At 39.4% G+C, this 19,726-nt stretch overlaps 1 protein-coding gene across 7 annotated transcripts in view; it reads left to right on the top strand.

The window, feature by feature from the left end:
• The window catches only part of Eya4 (EYA transcriptional coactivator and phosphatase 4), a 117,717-nt gene that overhangs the window by 61,169 nt on the left and 36,822 nt on the right, over positions 1–19,726 (top strand). For all 7 annotated transcript variants that reach the window (XM_032894891.1, XM_032894890.1, XM_032894886.1 and 4 more), the window contains 7 exons: positions 336–402; positions 1,867–2,009; positions 2,125–2,268; positions 3,308–3,387; positions 7,215–7,380; positions 16,735–16,871; positions 18,607–18,690. In XM_032894891.1, the coding sequence (XP_032750782.1) occupies positions 336–402; positions 1,867–2,009; positions 2,125–2,268; positions 3,308–3,387; positions 7,215–7,380; positions 16,735–16,871; positions 18,607–18,690 (821 nt within the window). The remainder of the gene's footprint in view (positions 1–335; positions 403–1,866; positions 2,010–2,124; positions 2,269–3,307; positions 3,388–7,214; positions 7,381–16,734; positions 16,872–18,606; positions 18,691–19,726) is intronic.

The raw sequence follows: 19,726 nt of genomic DNA, 5'->3' as shown, positions 1-19,726 counted from the left end.
CACACATAAAGCATTGACCTTCGTGCCATGAACGTTTACTTTGTAACCAAAGCCATTTGCCAGTAAAGCTATCAGTGCCGAAGAGCATTGCAGGAGCCTGAGGAAACAGGAGGTGAGCAGTGTTTGTGGGCAGAACGGACCCTTCCCACTCTTGAGTCAAAACCTGACACGTTTGATGGTGTCTAATCAACTGCTTCTGTCTGAAATGGCTTTGAGAGAGACGGGAGCTTTAAGAACTGTGTTTAATCTGTAGCGTGCCTAAGGAGGCTGTGCACTCTATAGTGAAGATGTGTTCACGGAGCGATGCTCTGCGCGCTGTTGTTTGTGTCTTACAGTAATAACCAGCAGTGGCTACAGCCCCAGATCGGCACACCAGTACTCCCCACAGCTGTACCCCTCCAAGTAAGTGCCCAGCGCCTCCAGTGTGGCTGGAGAGAGCCTTTTGAAATTACATGTGCTAATTTCATAACTTTTAATCAGAAACATGTATGCATGTAACTATTAAAGAAGGACAGATGCGTGTGATTAGATGTGACACGTTAGATTAGATGTGACACATTGGATTAGATGTGAAAGAGTATATTTGACAAGAATTAAAGGTATTCATTTACCTGGGTAATTACTATTATCCCTGGTGTTTTTCTGCTCTGAGGAAAACATAAAGCATGTAGACAAAACTTCAAAATTCTTCAATGAAGGATTTGTGAATATTGCTTTAGAATTCAAACGTATGGGGTTTTCTACTTTACAAGGTACTTGCTTTAAATCTTTAGTATGTGATGGTTCTCGTATGCTATCTTGAAAATAAGTAAGAATCCATGTGTAATGCTAATTACAAGAATAATAGATGTAATTTAAAATGTATTCAAGCATTTAAATCAATATGCACTGAATCTGGACTTTAAAATAATTTTATCCTCTATTTTAAGGAAAAATCTGGAAACAGTGATTAGAAGACAATATACAGAGATCATACTTTAACCAATATTGTATAATCCAGTCTCTTACCAGAATATTTTCTAGGATTCCAAGTTACAATAAACACACTTCTGAGAGTTTGCTGTATTGCTTTTAAAACTAGCATTAGTCATCTGTCTCAATGCATAGTCCGATTTCCAGTTTAGCTAAATTGGATTAATGGGTTTAAATCTGAATTTGTTTGTTTAGAGATAAGCCAAGATTCAAGTTTTCCTACGAATGCACATTAAATGTAATAAGTTATGTTCCTCCACGCCCAGGAGGCCTTCAGCACAGGCTAAGGACTGGGTTCCAGTTGGGAACATGTTCAGAATGGCCCAATGAAGAGAACTGCATTCCAGTTCCTTCCAGGAAGACAGCTCCCTTTTCTCAGATTTTCAACTTAGAGTGGTGAATTCTTAGAATGGTGGCTAAGTAGGCTTTCTTGGTTAACATATACCGCTGGGACACCTGTGGTGGGTGTGGACGTGCTGTGAGTACATTCATTGGCTGACTAGGACCATTCTTCCCCAAGTGTGTCCTAAACAGAGCGCTAGTGCAAATGTAGATGTAAAAATGCAGACCTAGAGTAAACTAACTATGCCGTCTAAATCCAATTGCTTATCTTAAAGATGAGAGGTAGTCTTCAAGTATTTATGTTATCTGTTCATATATTATATACATCATTGTATTATATTATATTATATCATATTATAAACATGGCTGACTTCAAAGCCTAGAGCTCCTTTAAAAAAATATTCGTTTTTTTCAACTTTTATTCATTTCTGACCCGTTGGGGATGAGGAGTGGGATTACTTCCTGGGTGTTACAGGATTTCACTGAATCTGAGCTGTCTGAATTGCTACGCAGTCTTTGTTGCCACAGTAATGCTATTTTTCTGATATTTAGGCCCTATCCACACATTCTTTCTACACCAGCAGCTCAAACAATGTCGGCCTACGCAGGCCAGACTCAGTACTCTGGGATGCAGCAGCCAGCGGTCTACACAGCCTACTCGCAGACAGGGCAGCCCTACAGCCTGCCCGCCTACGGTAGGTCACATCCGAATCTTCTGTTGGCCGGAAGCTTTGCACGCTAGTACAGGTTCCGGCCCTGAGGGATGTTGTCTCACTAACGACGCGGTCTGCCTGTGTGTTTTCTAAACAGATCTTGGTGTGATGTTGCCAGCCATCAAGACGGAAAGTGGGCTTCCCCAAACTCAGTCCCCGTTACAGAGTGGCTGCCTCAGCTACAGCCCTGGGTTTTCTACCCCACAGCCGGGCCAGACACCTTACTCTTACCAAATGCCAGGTAAGTGGTCAACCATAAAACACCTCCTGGAAAAAATAGTTAAATGGTTTCTTAAAATGTGACTTCAGACTTAGTAACGGTGAGTCACAAAGACAATTTTCAGTCTCACCACGGTTCACACGATTTCTGAGGAAAAGGCAGATAACAAGGCAGAAGCAGACGGCAACAGCCGGATCCAGGTGGAGAAAAATGACTCATACCAAATGTAAAGATTTCAGGTTAAGCTCGGGCAGGAAATTAAGAACAAGCAAAGCAACTGAGAACCCCCAGGCAGGCATGAAAGTCAGAAGCCGGGGATCCTTCTTAGCAAATGTCGTGAGATGACTCAGAGTCTGGATGGGGAGACAGCCTTTCAGGTCCCTTGTCTGCTCTCAGGAGGGCATTAGAATCGAGTGCATCTTTTTTCAGACCTCTCAGATTTCAAATGTCAGTAACCAAAACAAACTCAAGTAATAGCTCTCTTGCTGACTCTATAAAGTGAAATATTTTTAATCATATCACAAAAATTTAATAAATATGAACTTTATTTATTAATTTATAATATATATATATATATAATTTAGTACCTATTTCCTGAGTAGAGGGTGTTAGTTTGACATATATTTTAATATGGTATATAATGTAGAAGTCAGGATAAGTGTTTGTGTGTCCTCAAACTTTCATAATTTATTTGCAGTGAACGCTTTCAAACTCCATTCTTGTACCTTTCTTGCAACCTATGCTGTTCTCAGTGATTGAGCAATAGAACGTCAGCACTGATGTGTTGAGTAGCTTGGCAGCCAGTGACCAGCATCTCTACCCTGCACCCTCTTCACCCAGCCTACGCCATCCCATCTTTCTCCCCTCAGCTTCGCTGAGATCCCCTCGCGTGCGTTCTTCCCATGACAGAGTTCCGTGTGTTATGTATCTTTCTGTGCTTAGCTTACTTCACTTAGCATGGTGCCCTCATCCATCGCACAGCCACAGGTGACCAGGTTTCAGTCCCTCCTGCAGCGGAGTGAATACAGAGCGGTTGAACTGTGTTTCCTCTTTCCCCTAGGCTCCAGTTTTGCACCATCGTCCACTATTTATGCAAATAATTCCGTCTCTAATTCAACAAATTTCAGCGGCTCACAACAGGTACAGTAGTTTTATGCCTTTTAAAATTTCTGTTGAAGATTTCAGGCTTCTTCGAGTTATAACCTATAGTTATTTATAATTTATATTTGCTGCAATCCCTTACTTATCTTTATGTATGCAGAGTTTGAAAAACTCTGTCTCTTCCTTGATAGACTTCTTGGGATTAGGAAGATCTTTTTCACATATTCAAAATTTTTTAAATTTACTCTTATTTTTTAATTAAAATACGATTACATCATTTTCTCCCCTCCATTTTTTTTACCATTAGACCCTCCCAGAAGCTCTTGCACTCTTGCAAACTCATTGTCTCTTTTTCTTCAATTTTGGGTACATAGATTGTTTCACAGCTGATCTCTTGGTATTGGATGCATAGTTAGGAAACTCTTCTCTGGAGAAGACTATGGAGAAAGGTTTCTTTTTAAATAGAACTTTATTGATTCTTTAGGCATGTCATATATGTATATTTTTAACTTAAATAGTTCTTTTTAGTTATCTTGAAAGCATACATGATCTAGAAATGAGGTTCTTTATTTAAAACTAAAATAACAACTCAGCAGGGTAAAAAAATTACCTATTCAGAATTATTAGGTATTTGTTATTCTGTTGACTGTTAGAGTTTGCCCATTAAACCCCTGAACTATAGTCATTTCAATCATCTAACATGTTATTATGGGATATATTGCATGTCTTTTTGTCTTAAGCTATAGTATATGTAGTTTTATTTCCCTTGGTAGAAATTGCTTATTTTATATAACATTATTTAATACATTAACTAGCATAAATCATAAGATTGTGATGTATACTCTAAGACAATCCTAAAACATCATCATAACTAAATAAAAGTCTGCAGAACTACTGTTAGTTTCTAATTTTTTGTTATTTAGATCTATATTTCTTTTAATAAATCTTTGATTGCCATCTCCCCAACAGCTCTACTTTTTTCTCTGATCACAGAGCTCCTAGCACTTAACTTTTCTCCTCATCATGTTTTATAAATGTTTTCATGAACTTTAAAATCTAGGATGATAGAATTGCATGTGAGATAAGAGTAAATGTTCCTCCATGAGCATCCTAGAACACAGATGGGTCATGATTATGTTGACACTTCAGAATTTGTTCTTGTTTCCTGATTCTCAACCACGTCCAGAATGGCAGAGACTGGGGGGAAACTGATTCCTAGACAGACAATATGCTTTTACTTTGATACAATTACTGTGTTTTTATACATTTTAAAAGTAAGTTATTTCATGAATGCTTTCTCTTTAGATTTAATAAAAGAATTCTATTATTGCCTTCTTGTAGTTTTAGTAACATAACAAAGGGCCATACAAAATTTTATTAAAATGGTATTATTTAAAATATTTGAAAGATATAAAGTATACAATTTAGCATCAATTTAAAAGTGTCTTATAACACTGTAGTTTCTCCAAAACGAACCAAAAGAAAATTAATGATTTTGACTAGCTTAATTGTTTGTATTAACACAGCAGTCATTTATTGAGAACTTGATATAAATAATATTTTCGACTAGTCATTTGAAGTTCAAAATTAGTCAAGTCTTTGTTTACTGTTCTTTCAAAATGTATGGTCTTCCTGAAGAAATAGACAAGATACAACACAGACAGAAGGTAGACCAGATGGCTATCATCACTAAGAAATACTCTTGACAGAAGGCAGCATAAATAAAACTCTACTATCCCTGGGAAGATACAATAACAGTATATAAAGAACAGGAAAACTTTATTAACTTTCCATCATGAATGGATCAAATTCTTGAGAATTCACAATGGATCTATAGAGATGATAACTGTATTTGGGATTGAGGTTTGAGTACCAATTTATTATTTAAAACAAGCTGAGAATGTGATAAACACAGGAAACTCTGTATACTTGGGACCTGAGGATAGTGGTGTGGCTGGATAGGCTTCACTTCTGCCTCATGGGACTTTCAGTCTATAGAGAAAGTAAAGAGCAGAGTAGCATGGGGACAAATGGCCCTGCTAAAATGTTCGTGGAAATCTACTGTTGTGTTGTGCAAGGCTTTCCTATTAGAGCCATGTTCAAGTCAGGATTTATCAGAATGAAGTCAGGAACAAGGACAAAAAGTTACAGGGAGAAAAGGCAGCAAGAGTCAATGTTGAACTGAAGGAAGTATGGAGTCCAAGTCATCCATGAGGGGACTGGGAAGAGACACCACAGAGAAAAGGTAGACTAGGTCCAGTCACATAGGTTCTGTAAGCTTCCTCATGGAAGAAGTAGACTAGGCCTGGTCACCTTGTAGCCTTGTAGCCTTCAGTAAGAATTCTGACTGTAGTCTCAGACACTGGAAAGGGATCAATGCTTTGGAATAATCTCTGCTTTGAGGCAATCGCTCTGAAGTAGAAATAATATAAGACAAATTAGAAAACAACACAGCAGCTTCAACAGGAAATGAAGAATGCTTGAATGAAGATGGTAAGAGTAGAAATAAAAAAGGGGGGAACCTTAGCGATGCATCACTTTATCCAGAGGTGGCTGGCAGAGTTTCCTGGTGTGTACCATCCTTTGCTGGTAAGGCCAGGCAGAATGGCAGAGCTACAGCACACAGGAGCTAGATCTGACTCCTCAGGTTACAATTCCAGTCTAGAAACTCACGAGCTGTGTGACTGGAATGAAAATCTCTTAAACTTCTGTGGCTTCATAGTTTCAATATAAAATGATAATGATACCAATAGACAAGGTTCTGAGAGGCCTTGTCTTGTCTGTAAGACAGGCCATGTAAGGCCTTAGAACAATGCCGTGGCCCAAAGCCAGACTTGTTTGTCATTACTGTTTCTCTCTGAGAAAGAAGTGTTGCTAAAAACACTGTTTGAACATTGAAGTTTTCTATTTAGTTCACAGAATGGGATGTGGAACATCATCAGATCCTGAGATAAACAGGCGAATAGAATTTTAGTTTCCTGACACATTACTTAATGCTTCCTGGTAATACATGCATTTACTTATACAGGGAATTTTCTTTTTTGGAAACGACATCAAATATGGATCTTTGTTCCTCAGAACTGATCACAACAGGAGATCTTCCTCTTGACCAAGGACTTGTCATCACTGATAATATTTTTGGCTAAGCCACACTAGATATATTAAACTCCATTTATCACAAGTCTTTACTCATCATCTTAATATGTAAAGGGCTATTGGAGGCTCATTTTTATCACTTGAAGATTTTTTTTTAATAGAAAACAGGTCAAGGGAGTTGGTTCAATGCTTTCATTTTATACGCCACAAAGGAGAAAAGCTAAATGTAAAAACCTGACTGAAGAATTTTAAGCTGAGCCACAGGTAGCAGATAGCTTGTGGTGGCTTGAAAAACCTGTTTATTTGTTTTAAAACAACTGCCAGAAAGACAGAAAGAAAAGGCAAGGCCCAGAAGAGGAAAAAAATTAGAAAAGAAAATACACCTTGAAGTCGGTGTAGAAGCCAAGGGCACGCAGATCCTCCTTGCCGGTACTACATGCTAGGCACTGTGTAAGCATGAACTGGAACAGAATGAACTGACTGCAACTCCTCTCGCCTTTCAGTGCACATGGCGTAAAAGCCCTCAGCCAGATTCACGTTCTTACATTAGACCTGTTTTGCAAACTTAAGAGAAATTAATCACTGCCGTGTGTGTGAGGTGCCCAATAGATGAGCTCCCCTCTTTCTCATTGTCAACTCCAAGCCATGGCCTGGAGAGCAAATGAAATTGATCATTTGGTTGCCATGGTGATAGTGTTAGCTTGCTCTCTTAGACTGTACTAGATGCAAAGTGTTCTCCTGTACCCATATACATCATTTGTTTATTTCAGGATTACCCATCGTACACAGCCTTTGGCCAAAACCAGTATGCTCAGTATTACTCAGCATCAACCTATGGGGCATACATGACATCAAACAACACAGCCGATGGCACATCGTCATCAACCTCGACTTACCAGCTGCAGGAATCTCTCCAAGGACTGACTAGCCAACCAGGTACAGCTAAACATCCTGTGCGATCTAACAAAAGAAGATGGCCACATCTGAGACGTGCCTAGAAACCACTAGACAATCATGCTTATGACTAATGAGTTTTAGCTCGTTGCATAAGACACGGTTCTGGGGCATTCCAGAGACTCCCATGTTAGTTGTGAGAAGGACAGGAGATTTTTACCCTCAGAATGACTACATGTATGAGAATATCAACATGGGTGAATGCATCTCTGACCAGATTCATTCTTTATCCTATGTAAAACTTGACAACAAAGAGAGGCTGTGATATCATCTCTTTGGAGCCCAACTGGGGGTGTTTCCTTTTTGCAGTAGGGACTGTGTAACCCCTTTACCTTTTCAGTCATCAGGAGCTCTAGCCAGCCAACAATGCTGCATTCCTAGGATTTGCAGGACCAGTGGTAGGAAGTTTAATATCTTCGTCTGCTCTGCGCATATTTAAAATTCGTTGTGGAGTTGGTTTGTCCTTGTTGCTTTGGGGTTCTTTGTTTATTTGCTTGTTTTGTGTTTTATTTCATTATCAGAAGCCTGCTGTCCTCCTGTTAGAATCGCGTTTGCTACCCAGACTCAGAAGCTCAAAAGCCAGTTTAACCAGCATTTGGTATCTTCCCTTCAACATTCCAATCAAATATCCTAAAGGAATTAGAAAGATAACTAGTTCTAAAATTCTAATAGAAAGTAAAGGAATTCAAAAAGCACGATATATTTTTGGAAAGTAAGGGCAGAGTTTGAAGAATGGGATTGCCTGATTGTAGGACGTGTTACGGACAATAGTCAGCCCTCCAGTGATGTCCAGTGCACTCACACATGCACAGAGCAGTAGAGAAGTCGGTCACAGACACAGACATGCCTGAGAAATGACTGTCGCAGTCAGGCAATTGAAGCACTGGAGATCTAAATACGGATGAAAAGGCACAATTCATATTTTTATACAAAAATTAAAGTAAATCATCATCATCTTTTGTGTTAAAGAATCTCCCAGAAGAAAAATATGTAGGAAGTCTTTGTAATCCTGTGAAAGAAAACGTTTTCTTGGGTATTATAGGCAATTCTTAGAATTATAACTAAACTTTAAAAATGTTATAAAATTACGAAATTAGGAAGTTTATAAATAATGCTTAAAAGCAATGGAACAGTAAAGTGGGCTTAACAAAATTATTAGTTTTCCTTTGAAAGACACCAAGCACCAAAAGTAAAGCTACCGTTGCAGACAAAGTTTTTGTAGAATGCATGTCCGATACAGGACTTCTAATCTAGTATGTATAAAGGATTCTGAAAAATCAATGAAAACATAAGACTCACTTATTAATATGTGTGGTTATCTTGTAAGCAGTTATCTTTGTACCATATGCATGCAGTACCTGCAGGGGCCAGAAGAGGGCGCTGGGTCCCCTGGAACTGAAGCTGTAAATTGCTTGAGCAGCCTTGTGAGTGCTAGGAATTGAACTCGGATCCTCTGGAAGAGCAACCAATGCTCCTAACTTCCGAGCCATTTCTCCAGACCCAGAATCGATGCTATTTTGTAAATACTAATGAGTTCTATGACCTTAGATCTTCTCTCAGAGTAGTCTACAATTTTATTTTAGCTGTTTCAGATTCTGGCATGCATCCAGAAAGCAAACACATTCATAACTACAGGCGTGTGCTTTATTAATGGTGAAATCTGACGGATTTAGTTCAAGGGCAGGTAAAGAATTTTCCATTAACCCATGGTGCATTTCGGGGCTTACAGACAAGACCTGACAATTAGGCCCACAATTTTTTATAGAACGTTCACTGTGGATGTCCATGTTTAAAACAGAACATACCTTATCCTTTGTGTCCAGTAATTGGCCGCCGCTTGCCTTGGTTTACAGATAAACCTAATGAAATAAAGTTGACCTAAATACCCCAAACCTACAAAGGCAGCTCTTCATTATGTCCTGATTAAAGGATAATTATTCAATCACCTAGAACAGCCCAAGGCAGCTGGAAATGACCGATATTACTTAGAAATTGCAAATAGCATTCAGTTCTTTATTTTACCTTATTAGGTAGTTGGACAGTGGACTTCAGGACACATGACCACACTGATTAAAAGCAGACATTTCTAGTTCATTATCCTAGTGAAGATCTTCTTCTGCCTTTATATGAAGTTTACCTAAGATAAATGATGGTTTTGACTTGCGCTCTAAAAGTTAGCAATGGAGATGAAAGATATATTTAGTTCATCCTTATGAATAGTTTAAACATTTAAAAATTAAGCATGGCCAGTAACACGTAACGTTATCCTTGACTATTAGACCCTGATAAACACAGTAGTGCATTCGCTAACTGAACTTCACAAGTGCTCAAGTTGAATGAGAGAACTGGTGGAATCCCTTCTTCTCAGAAAGGAGATCCTTGGGAAGGAATTAACGGCCTTTGGAAAACCAGGACTCAGAGTGCAGCTCCTTCCCACAAGAGTGTACATGGAGAGGACCACCGAGATTTCTTTACCTCATCGGCCACACGTGCCTTGTTATCTGAGTGAAATTGACAGAGACACCACATTCAGCAGCTCTGACCCAGTATCAGTGAGGGCTCAGTGACTCTTACTCTCACAGCCCTGCCTGTTCACCCTTCAGTGGGAAAGAGGAGGCAGCCCAAAGTGACAGAGATCAGTCTGCTGGTGAGTGGGTGTTCACGTCACAGCCCATGCCCTCCACAGGAAGAGCTCGCTCACTCCTGCGAAGTCCTTTCAATGCACATCCAGGCCTTCTCTCTCACCTACAACACTTAAAGTCTCTATGACGCCATTGGAAGATTTTTAATTGGAAATTTTAACAATATGACCATATTTATCTTGTATGGCATGTTGTTTAGAAATTTACATACACAGTGAAGCAGAATGACTGACTACACACAGAAAACTAATGTTTGCAAATACTTTGTGTGCTTTGTTTCTGAGGTGATGATACTTAAAATACCTTAGCTCGGCAATTTTCAAAACCATAATACATTGGAATTAGCAGATGCCGTGCCGTACAGTAAATGTCTTGAACATCTACAGATAGGATGATCGTTGTCTGATATCTCCCTTTAACCACCCCATCCCCAATCCCAATCCCTCTGATAAGTGCTATTCTACACGCTATTTCTATGGGATCAAGCATTTCATACTTTATATATAAATAAGATCACGCAATATTGTTCTTTCTGTTCATGACTTACACCATTTAGTATAGTGACTTTCAGTACCACCCCTACTGTCACAAAATGAAAGGACTTCTCTCATTTTTGAGGTGTCATCCCATTTGTGTGTGTGTGTGTGTGTGTGTGTGTGTGTGTGTGTGTGTGTGTGTGTGTGTGTGTAAGAGAGAGATTGATTTTCTGTATCCATGCATCTTACGTCTTGATACTTGGGTTGACCCCATATCTTGGAGAGGGAGAATTAGCCTCTCCCTGAGATGAGCTGCTTCATTAATTCCACAGAGTGATCAGCCCTGAAACTGCATACATACAAACAGTAGAAATGGAGGCACACGTTGTGTTTATATCCTTTCACATGCATATGTGTACACACATACATATTGTAGCAATAACAGTCAAGGCAGAGTCTATCAATTTGAGAGCTTGGGTGGGAGAAGATGTTGGGGTCTGGACAGAGGAAAGTGACGTAATTCTACTTTAAGAAAATGTATTTAAAATTAGTTTTTGATAAACTCGAGGGCAGGTGTGTCTTAGCAGAATAGCTACTATGTCATTCATGCAACCTGATTTTAAGTTTCAAGCTTTTATGCCATTCTCTTAATGCACAACCACAAGGTCCTTTTGTCCACATCAAGTCCAACACCTGTTCCCTTTTCTCCTTAGACACAGACATCTTATCAAGTGTGAGTTTCCGTATATAGTTTGAACTTGCATTTCTCTAACTACCGCTGACCTTCTCATACACTAATTGACCATCTCTGTCTTCTTCAGAGAATCATCTACCCTGGCCATTGCTTTTGTTTTCAGTCAGGTTATTTCGTTTTCTTTCTTCTGGGTGGTTCGGGTTCCATATATGTTTAAGTTATGTCACGTGCCTGGCTTCCCAACATATCCTCTCATTCTGGTGAGTTATTGGAGGTCTCTTTGACCAGGAGAAACTATTGCTGTTTGGAGGAGGAACTATTAGCCTAGTGGTTAAAGCAGACATTCTGGAATCGCATCAACATCATCACACATCAGCTGGTCATTGTTGCCTAATTAACTATGTTGTGTTGCCAGTTTCTCCATAGTTATAAGATAATAAGAACAGAGTTCCGTGTTAGCTGGAAATTGGCTTTGATTCTCTGCCTCTCTCTCTGTCTCTCATTTCCACTCTCACTCTCACATATGCACATAATATTCATAATAAGCATCTAGAAACAGTAAGAACATGACAAATTTTAAAGAGATGAAAACATGTTCCTATTTACTTCTCAAAAAATATATTTAAAATAATAACTTATTACCATGTACCCACAAAGGTTGAAATAAAGATTAGCAGTACCAAGGACTAGTAAGGACCAATTGAATGTTGATGCTGGAGGCACAGTTGATCAATAATTCCACTGTGAAGATCTGTGTCTGGAAAAAATTACAGTATTCCTCCACTGACCTGGCAATACCAGTGCTGAGTATAGATAGATTATCAAGAGGGAGAGACCTCACTGGCAAACCCTCGACACAGAATATTTACACTTATAATTTATATATGTCACCTAACTGTGTGACTGACTTAAATGACAATCAGCAGAAAGGAAGAGTGCGATTTGTGTACTTGACAGAGTTCTACAAAATAAGGAAAGAAGAAACAAGCATCCGGAGTTCTCCCCAGCGTAATGAGCTGCAGACGATGTCTGATACTTCTTTTGAAAGGGCAGTATGTTCTATAGACTAAGAGTCTAATAAAAACAAGGCTAGCCTTCACACTTTTTCTCTAAATGTCTGATTTACTCTCATGAGAACACTTTTGTGCATTTTTTTATTCTCTGAATATCTTTCAGATCCTTAACTGACTGTCAAAGAACCAATGAGAACAGTTTCTGCAGCGTTTAGAAACCCACACACTTCCTGTGGCCCCATTTTTTCCCTTCAACACTGTGATAGTTACTGAATCTCGGGTTTAAATGGCTGACTTGTTCCTGCTAGATTCCTTAGTGCTGACATAGGCTGCAACTAGCCATCTACCTGTAACTTAATACAGTGATGGGAAGTTTGCAATTTTCTTTCTTTCCATTCTTGCTGCTACCAAAGGTAAAAAGGCTGTGTGTGTGTGTGTGTGTGTGTGTGTGTGTGTGTGTGTGTGTGTGTGAGAGAGAGAGAGAGAGAGAGAGAGAGAGACAGTATCACCTTAAAATTGATCTGCAAAACACATAAAGGCAAGGATAACACATCCACCTGTTACTCCCACACTTAAGAATTGAGAATTCAGTGTCATCCTTGGCTATGCAGGGAGTTTTAAGCTAGCGTGAAAGCTAATCTCAAGAAAAAATAAATAAATAAGAAACAAAACAACAACTGTGTGCTCACATGCAAAAAGAGAAAGATTGTATAAATGCCACCCCAAAAGGGTTTCATTATTACTTTTAAAGTAATAGTTTGGGGCTGGGACGATGTCTCCGTGGTTAAGAACACTTCCTGCTCTTGCGTAGGACCTGAGTTTGGTTCCCAGCATCCATGTCTGATAGCTCACAGACAGCTATAACTTCAGGCCAGGGAACCCAGTGTCATCACCTGGCATTCACAGACACACATGGTTTACATGTGTATACGCCTACCTTCCTACACACATATACACATACGCATAAATAAAAATCAAATTTTAAAGTACAGATTAATTCGAATCATGTTATTTAAAGGAAGGTATTAGATTAGCAGATTAGCGTGACTTAATAAACTAAGGGAATTTGTGTTCCAGTATAACAGTGGAAAACAGAAAAGGGTGTGTGTAGTGTTACTTAGAAGTTGCTAGGCATTCAAATCTCGAAAGCCTATCCAAATAAGCTGGACATAAGATGCTGCAAGATAAGCCAATGTTCAAACTTGTATAAAATATAAAACATTTTATTGTGCTGTCCATCCGGTCAGTGATGACAGTGGTAGGGAAAACAGTGAGCTGTGCTGGCAATATTTTAAGAGCAAACAACACTTATATTAAGATATATTTTTATATCTTTACTTTTTTATTGAAAGATTTTTTTTCATAAAATATATCCTGATTACAGCTTCCCCTCCTCCAACTCCTCCCAGGTCTTTCCTATCTCCTCGCTTACCCAAATCTACATCCTTTCTTGCTCTCTCTCATTAGAAAAACAATAAAATACTAAGAAACAAACAATGAAAAAAAAAACAAACTTTTTTCCAAAGCATAAGAAAAACGTTGGCATGCACAGAAATCACCTAAAAACACAAAACCATAACATAGAAGCAAAAGAGCTATAGGGTAAGAGAAGGAAAGAAATGCTCATGCAAACCATTAGGAGACAAAACCAAGGTCCGAAAGTACCCTTGAGTTGCTTTTATGTTGGCCGTCTACTGCCGAGGATGGGGCCCGCTCTTCACTGTTGTTGGTATACCCAATGAGACTCCATGAAACTAACTTCGTTTGTGAGTGGTTTTCAGTTGAAGATAACTTCCGTTTTAGAAATTAGGACCCGTGTGTATTGCCCCTCTCAGCCCCGGAACTCCATCAGGCCCAGACCTGTGCATGCTGCCAGAGTCTCTATCAGGTCACGAGTTAGTCCTGCTGTGTCTAGAAGGCCATGTTTTCTTGGCCTCCATCTTTGCTCTTCCACAAGGTTCCCTGAGCCCTAAGGTGAAGCATTTGATAAATATACCCTGTTTGGGCTGAGTGTTCCAAGGTCTCTCACTCTCTGTGCAGTGTCCCTCCGCGGGTCTCTGTTCCCATCAACTGCAGTAGGAAGCTTCTTTGACGATAACTGAGGAAAACATTGACCTATGGGTATAGCAGAATGTCACTGGCAGTCACTTTGTGCTAGGTTCCTTCAGTAGGACAGTGGTATGTGCTGTGCCCCTTGGTCCCTTGACTATCTGGCCTCAGGTTCTTCACCATAGGAGCAGTGTCAAGGATGGGCTCCATCCCATGGAGTGGGCCTTAAATCCTTGGCCACTCCCACAAGCTTAGTGCCACCACTGCCCTAGCACCCCTTGCAGGCAGGACACCGTTGTAGATCCGAGGGTTTGTATCTGGGTTGGCGTTTAGCTTTCTCCTTTGGTAGCATGCTGAGTACCTTCCAGTATAATGAATGTTAGTAAGGGTGAAGGTTCCATGTAGGTAGGTACCAGCTCAGCTTCTCCATCATCAGTGAGTTGTGTAAATGTTTTCTTCAGCAATAGTGCTTTATCTTACCAGTGGAACGCAACCAGTAGCTTTGGCAATAGTCTGGTTTGTTGGGGCTTTTCACGGGGCCCCTTTGGCTAACAATTATATTAGATGCACCCCATTCCTGGCACTGGAAGCTTCATTTGGTGATGGGAAATGTCCAGTTGAGGCTCTGTCTACCTTATTATTTGGAAACTTTATTTAAATCATCTTCATATATATGGAAGATTCTACTATATTAAGTTTCCATATGACCCCTTGAATGACTCTTTTCATAGTCCCTCTATCTCCTTCTCTTTCCTCCCCCCAATCATGGGAGAGATATCTAAGGCATATTTTTGATCCTATACCATATGATACTTACCAAACAAAACGCTGTTATCCAAAGATACGGTAAGATCTTAACTCTATAACAATTACTGTTTCTCAGAAAAGCCATGTTTAATGTGCCATTTGTTCTGTGAATTTTTGTACTGTGTCATATTATACTGTATGGTATTATATTTTAATGATAAATGAGGATCATCATATTTTTATTTATAGACACATTATTTAAATCTAATGTAGCTCAATACCTGACTTGCCTAGAGATTTTCATTCTATGCATATGGTTTCAAAATATAAGTCCAATTCATCCTCAAAAATTTTCAAAGGATTCTCATCCAGAATTTAATATACACTAAAACCAAGGTCCAGGAAAACTAAGTAAGATCCTCGAAGTACGATTACAAGTCGAGCTGACTTGTTAGACTGTGACTTCAGTGGTATCTATTCACCTTAGCATAAATGTGGTGCTGGCTGGTACTTTATGCCTGTTAAGCTCCATGGTCACTAACTTTGTACGAGTCTGGATTTCAGGGACCTGTAGGACATACAGGAGCCAGTTAGATAAGTGTCCAAAACACCAGATAATGGCTAGATGGAGGGAGCCAGTTCTGGGTCCTCGTGTACAGAGACATTAGCATATGAGATGCTTACACCAGAGTAAGAAGACCAGAACTCCCTGGTAGCTATCCAGAGCATGGCAGGACAAGAGTCTGTGACTGTTACATAGAAAGACACTGGAGAGCAAGACTGGACCTAACACCCCGCAGATATCAGTTGCCAAATAATAGTTCTGATAGGGTGTGTTTAACAGGGTCAAAGACACACCTATCTGGAAGAATAGAAGAAAGCTCAGCCTGTCTACTAAATTTATCAATCTGATGATTATTCAGGACTCTCAGTAAAGTATTGCATTCAAGTTTTAGTGGGCTAAAATTAGATTTTGGTAAGGTGGATATCAAGGAGTCGAAAAATTTGTACCATACAGTAGTGTAACTATTGCCCACCTACCATGTACTTAAAACATAAATACCACACATTCAAATAACTATATATAACATGCACAAGATTTCAAAAGTGTGTTATAAAAATAACAAAGGTAAACTTTTTCTTGCTGTTCATATTGATTATATGGTACAATGATATTTTGTGTGTGTGAAGCCAGCATGTGGGGGATAATTTTACATGTCTCTTTCTACCTTCTAAGGTAAATGATGGAAAATTTAAAACTACCTAAGCTCATGGCTTTCATTTGCTTTCACTGAGTAGCAGGAGTGTGCATATGGTCTTAAGGAGTGTCGTTAGGAAGGAAGCGGTGAGGTGTATTCAATAAGGGGGCTGTCGAGTTTGCAGGTGGGGTGCGGGACTGATCTGGAAGACACCATGTTCTGTGTTCTGTGGAATGTGGCCCAAATGGAGGTGAGGCTAGACCTAAACACAGATTAAAAATGGGGGGTGAAAATATAGACGGGACGCTGAAGGTATTTGGCATATAAAAGGCATTCAGGGTTCTATGAGGAATTCATATGACCTATGCATTTTTTTACTAAATTTCAACTTTACATATTTGAACTATAATTTTTGCCACAAAGAGGTCATTAATGTATAGGAATTTATTAACTAATTATGACTTATAGTTGTTCTAAAGCTAAACTGCTCTTCTTGACACACCATGCTGTTTATAGGAGAGTTTGATACAGTGCAGAGCCCATCCACACCAATCAAAGATCTTGATGACAGAACATGTAGAAGTTCTGGGTCAAAGTCTCGAGGAAGAGGCCGGAAAAATAATCCCTCCCCACCTCCGGACAGTGACCTGGAGGTATGCCTGCCTGCTTACTGCTGTAGAACGTAAGATACTTGATTTTACTGAGTGGCAATAGCCATACTTTATATACACAGTAAGTTTCAAACTTTCTATCTATCTATCTATCTATCTATCTATCTATCTATCTATCTATCTATCTATCATCTGTCTGTCTGTCTGTCTGTCTATCAATCTGTCTATCTGTCTATCTTAGATCTAGCAGAATTTAAAACAATATAGTCAAAGGTAACAATACTTTGAAAATTAAAGACTATGATAATTTCATTTTTATTCAACTAAAAATAAAACCATCACTCGTGCTAAAATATCCTTAGAAAAATATTTTAGAAAGATAAATCGGTGTCTAAAGGAAAGTAGTAAAATCTTGTCAATGAGTATATGTGTTAAAACTGTCGTGTCTGTGGACTTTTAAAGTATTTTTTCATTCGTGAGCTCTTTGAAATGTAACTACATTAAGCAGGTTGAGCTTCTATTACAAAAATCTTATCATTGACCATAATATGTTCATACATAATCACAAAGTTCAAATTTTGAAGAAAAGAATTAATTTCCAGATGTAATATAAATCAAGTAGCACACATTGTGCCTTTTCCTAATATATATATATATATATATATATATATATATATATATATATATATATATTGAATATATCAAAGAGATGAATGTGTTCTGAAGCCTTGTGGTAACCTGGCAGTGCTAGGAAGCCCAGTTGACAGGGAGCTGGACAGAGGCAGTGGCCAATTCCAGAGTGGAGTGTCATCCAGTGTGATCTAAACTCCAGATTCTCTCCCAGTGTCAAAGCCCTGTTGTTTGGGTCCAATCTCCTAAATTTGTAATGTGAAATCTTAAGTCTATGCAGGCCAAATAATACATTCACCAAGCCGTGTGACATCTTATAGTTCTTGTTCAGGAGCTACCAGAGACTGCCTTAAATCCATTTTGAAAAGGTTCGGTGCAAATTCCAAATAAATTCCAAAACACAGTGAACCCCATGAGATCTAGAAGTATAAATATGTATGAAGGTTAGACTTCTTTCTTTCATAAAGTCAGAATGTATCTTTTTCATATTAATCAAACGTTGGGTATATTCATTACAGGTCTGGACACCTGACTACTAAGCTTCTGATCATTTTTATCACCCATGTCCCCAGGTTTTATGAGAGTCAGAGTTGGCAAACTAGGAACATGGCCCACAGACTCAACTAGGCTTGGTTTATATGGGGCTCAGAGAGACCGAAGAGACAAACATGTGCCTTGAATGGGTCTGAGCTAGGTCTTCTGCAGATACAGTATGGTTGTGTGGCTTGATATTTTTGCGGGACTCTTTTGCCTGCCCTTGGGATCCTTTTCCTCCTACTGGGCCACATTATCCTTGATATAGGGTTTATGCCTACTCTTATTGTAACTCATTATGCCATATTTGGTAGATATCCCTAGGAGGCCTGCTTGTTAGAGGAGAAGTAGATCTGAGGAAAAAGTGGAGGTGGAGGGAGGGACTAGGAGGGGAAATTGGTTAGGATGAAATGTATGAGAGAAGAATATAAGAAAGAAAAACTACAAAAATAAAAATAAGGTTAAAAAAGGAACAAACCATGGAAGGGTAGGTTTTTTTGTTTGTTTGTTTTTTATAAACTAGTCAAGACCACGTCCAACAAGAAAGGGAACATCTTCTAACTGTAAAGATCTGTGTTCTTAACCCACTTTGACCCTGGCCATTTCTCTTCAGCGTGTGTTTGTCTGGGACTTGGATGAAACCATCATCGTCTTCCACTCTCTCCTCACGGGCTCTTACGCACAGAAGTACGGCAAGGTAAGGAGTCAAGAGCTTATTCCAAAGTGTTCAGGATTTAACCAGTTACAAGCTCAAGGTCTGCTTTAAGCTGCTTTGTTTTCCCAGTCAGCTCCTCCGATGGTCTCCCCACTGTGGCAGCTTCCTGTCCTAGAATGTGTGCTCACAACCCGGCAGAGCTCATTGGAAGTCACCTTTATACTCTTCACAGGGACTTTGAATTTCTTATCTCAAGACCAAAGAGCCTACTCTCACACATTTGGGGATAACACCATTCACCCACAGGAAGGCTCACACCTTCACTGCCTTTCTCTCTTGCCACTCCCTGCTGTAGTGAATTTCTTAGAACCGCATCACAGCTGTGAGAGTTCTGTGCCCTGGGCTGATACAACCGAAGGATGTGCTCTGGTGGAAACACACATGCTTAACTCATCACTGACTCTGACGCTGTCAATAGGATTTGCTCTAAAGAGAGTTTGGTGAGAGCAAGTTGGCCTGAATTCCACTGCTGTATGAAAATATGTGGTTAGCTTTGGATCCTTTTCACATCACAGTCACACCCACAGAAATGGCTCACCGTGCCTCCCAGCATGACATGACATAGTGGGCGGGTTCTTGTGTCCTAGCAACACGCTATATAGTAACAGTTATAGCCTCATCTTCTAGACAATGCATGATGGACTGCATTCAAGTGCGTCTTTTCATTTTTTATTAGTGTGTGTGTATTTGTATGTGCATGTGCGCATGTGTACGAGTGACCATGAGCTCCAGAAAAATGTGTCAGATCCCAAATCTGAAATTAGAGATGTGATATGAGTCCTTATATAGATGCTGGGACCCAGGTCCTATGAAAGAGCAAGAGGTACCCTTAACTACTGAGCCATCTTGCCAGCCCCAAAGGCCTCTTTGTAAATTTGCACTTTGGGTTAATCTAGGCTGTCACTTGCTTTTACTTTCTAAGTACATATAAAAAGTAGTCATTTTTTAGCAATAATTTACCATAAAGTGTCTTAGTTCCTTTATAACTGTAAGTGTCTAACACGTCTTTCTTGAAACA

Source organism: Rattus rattus, chromosome 2 (assembly GCF_011064425.1).
Source record: "Rattus rattus isolate New Zealand chromosome 2, Rrattus_CSIRO_v1, whole genome shotgun sequence".
NCBI classification, from domain to species: domain Eukaryota; kingdom Metazoa; phylum Chordata; class Mammalia; order Rodentia; family Muridae; genus Rattus; species Rattus rattus.
Note: the sequence above shows the minus strand (reverse complement) of the source record. Positions and strands in the feature narration are given on the sequence as shown.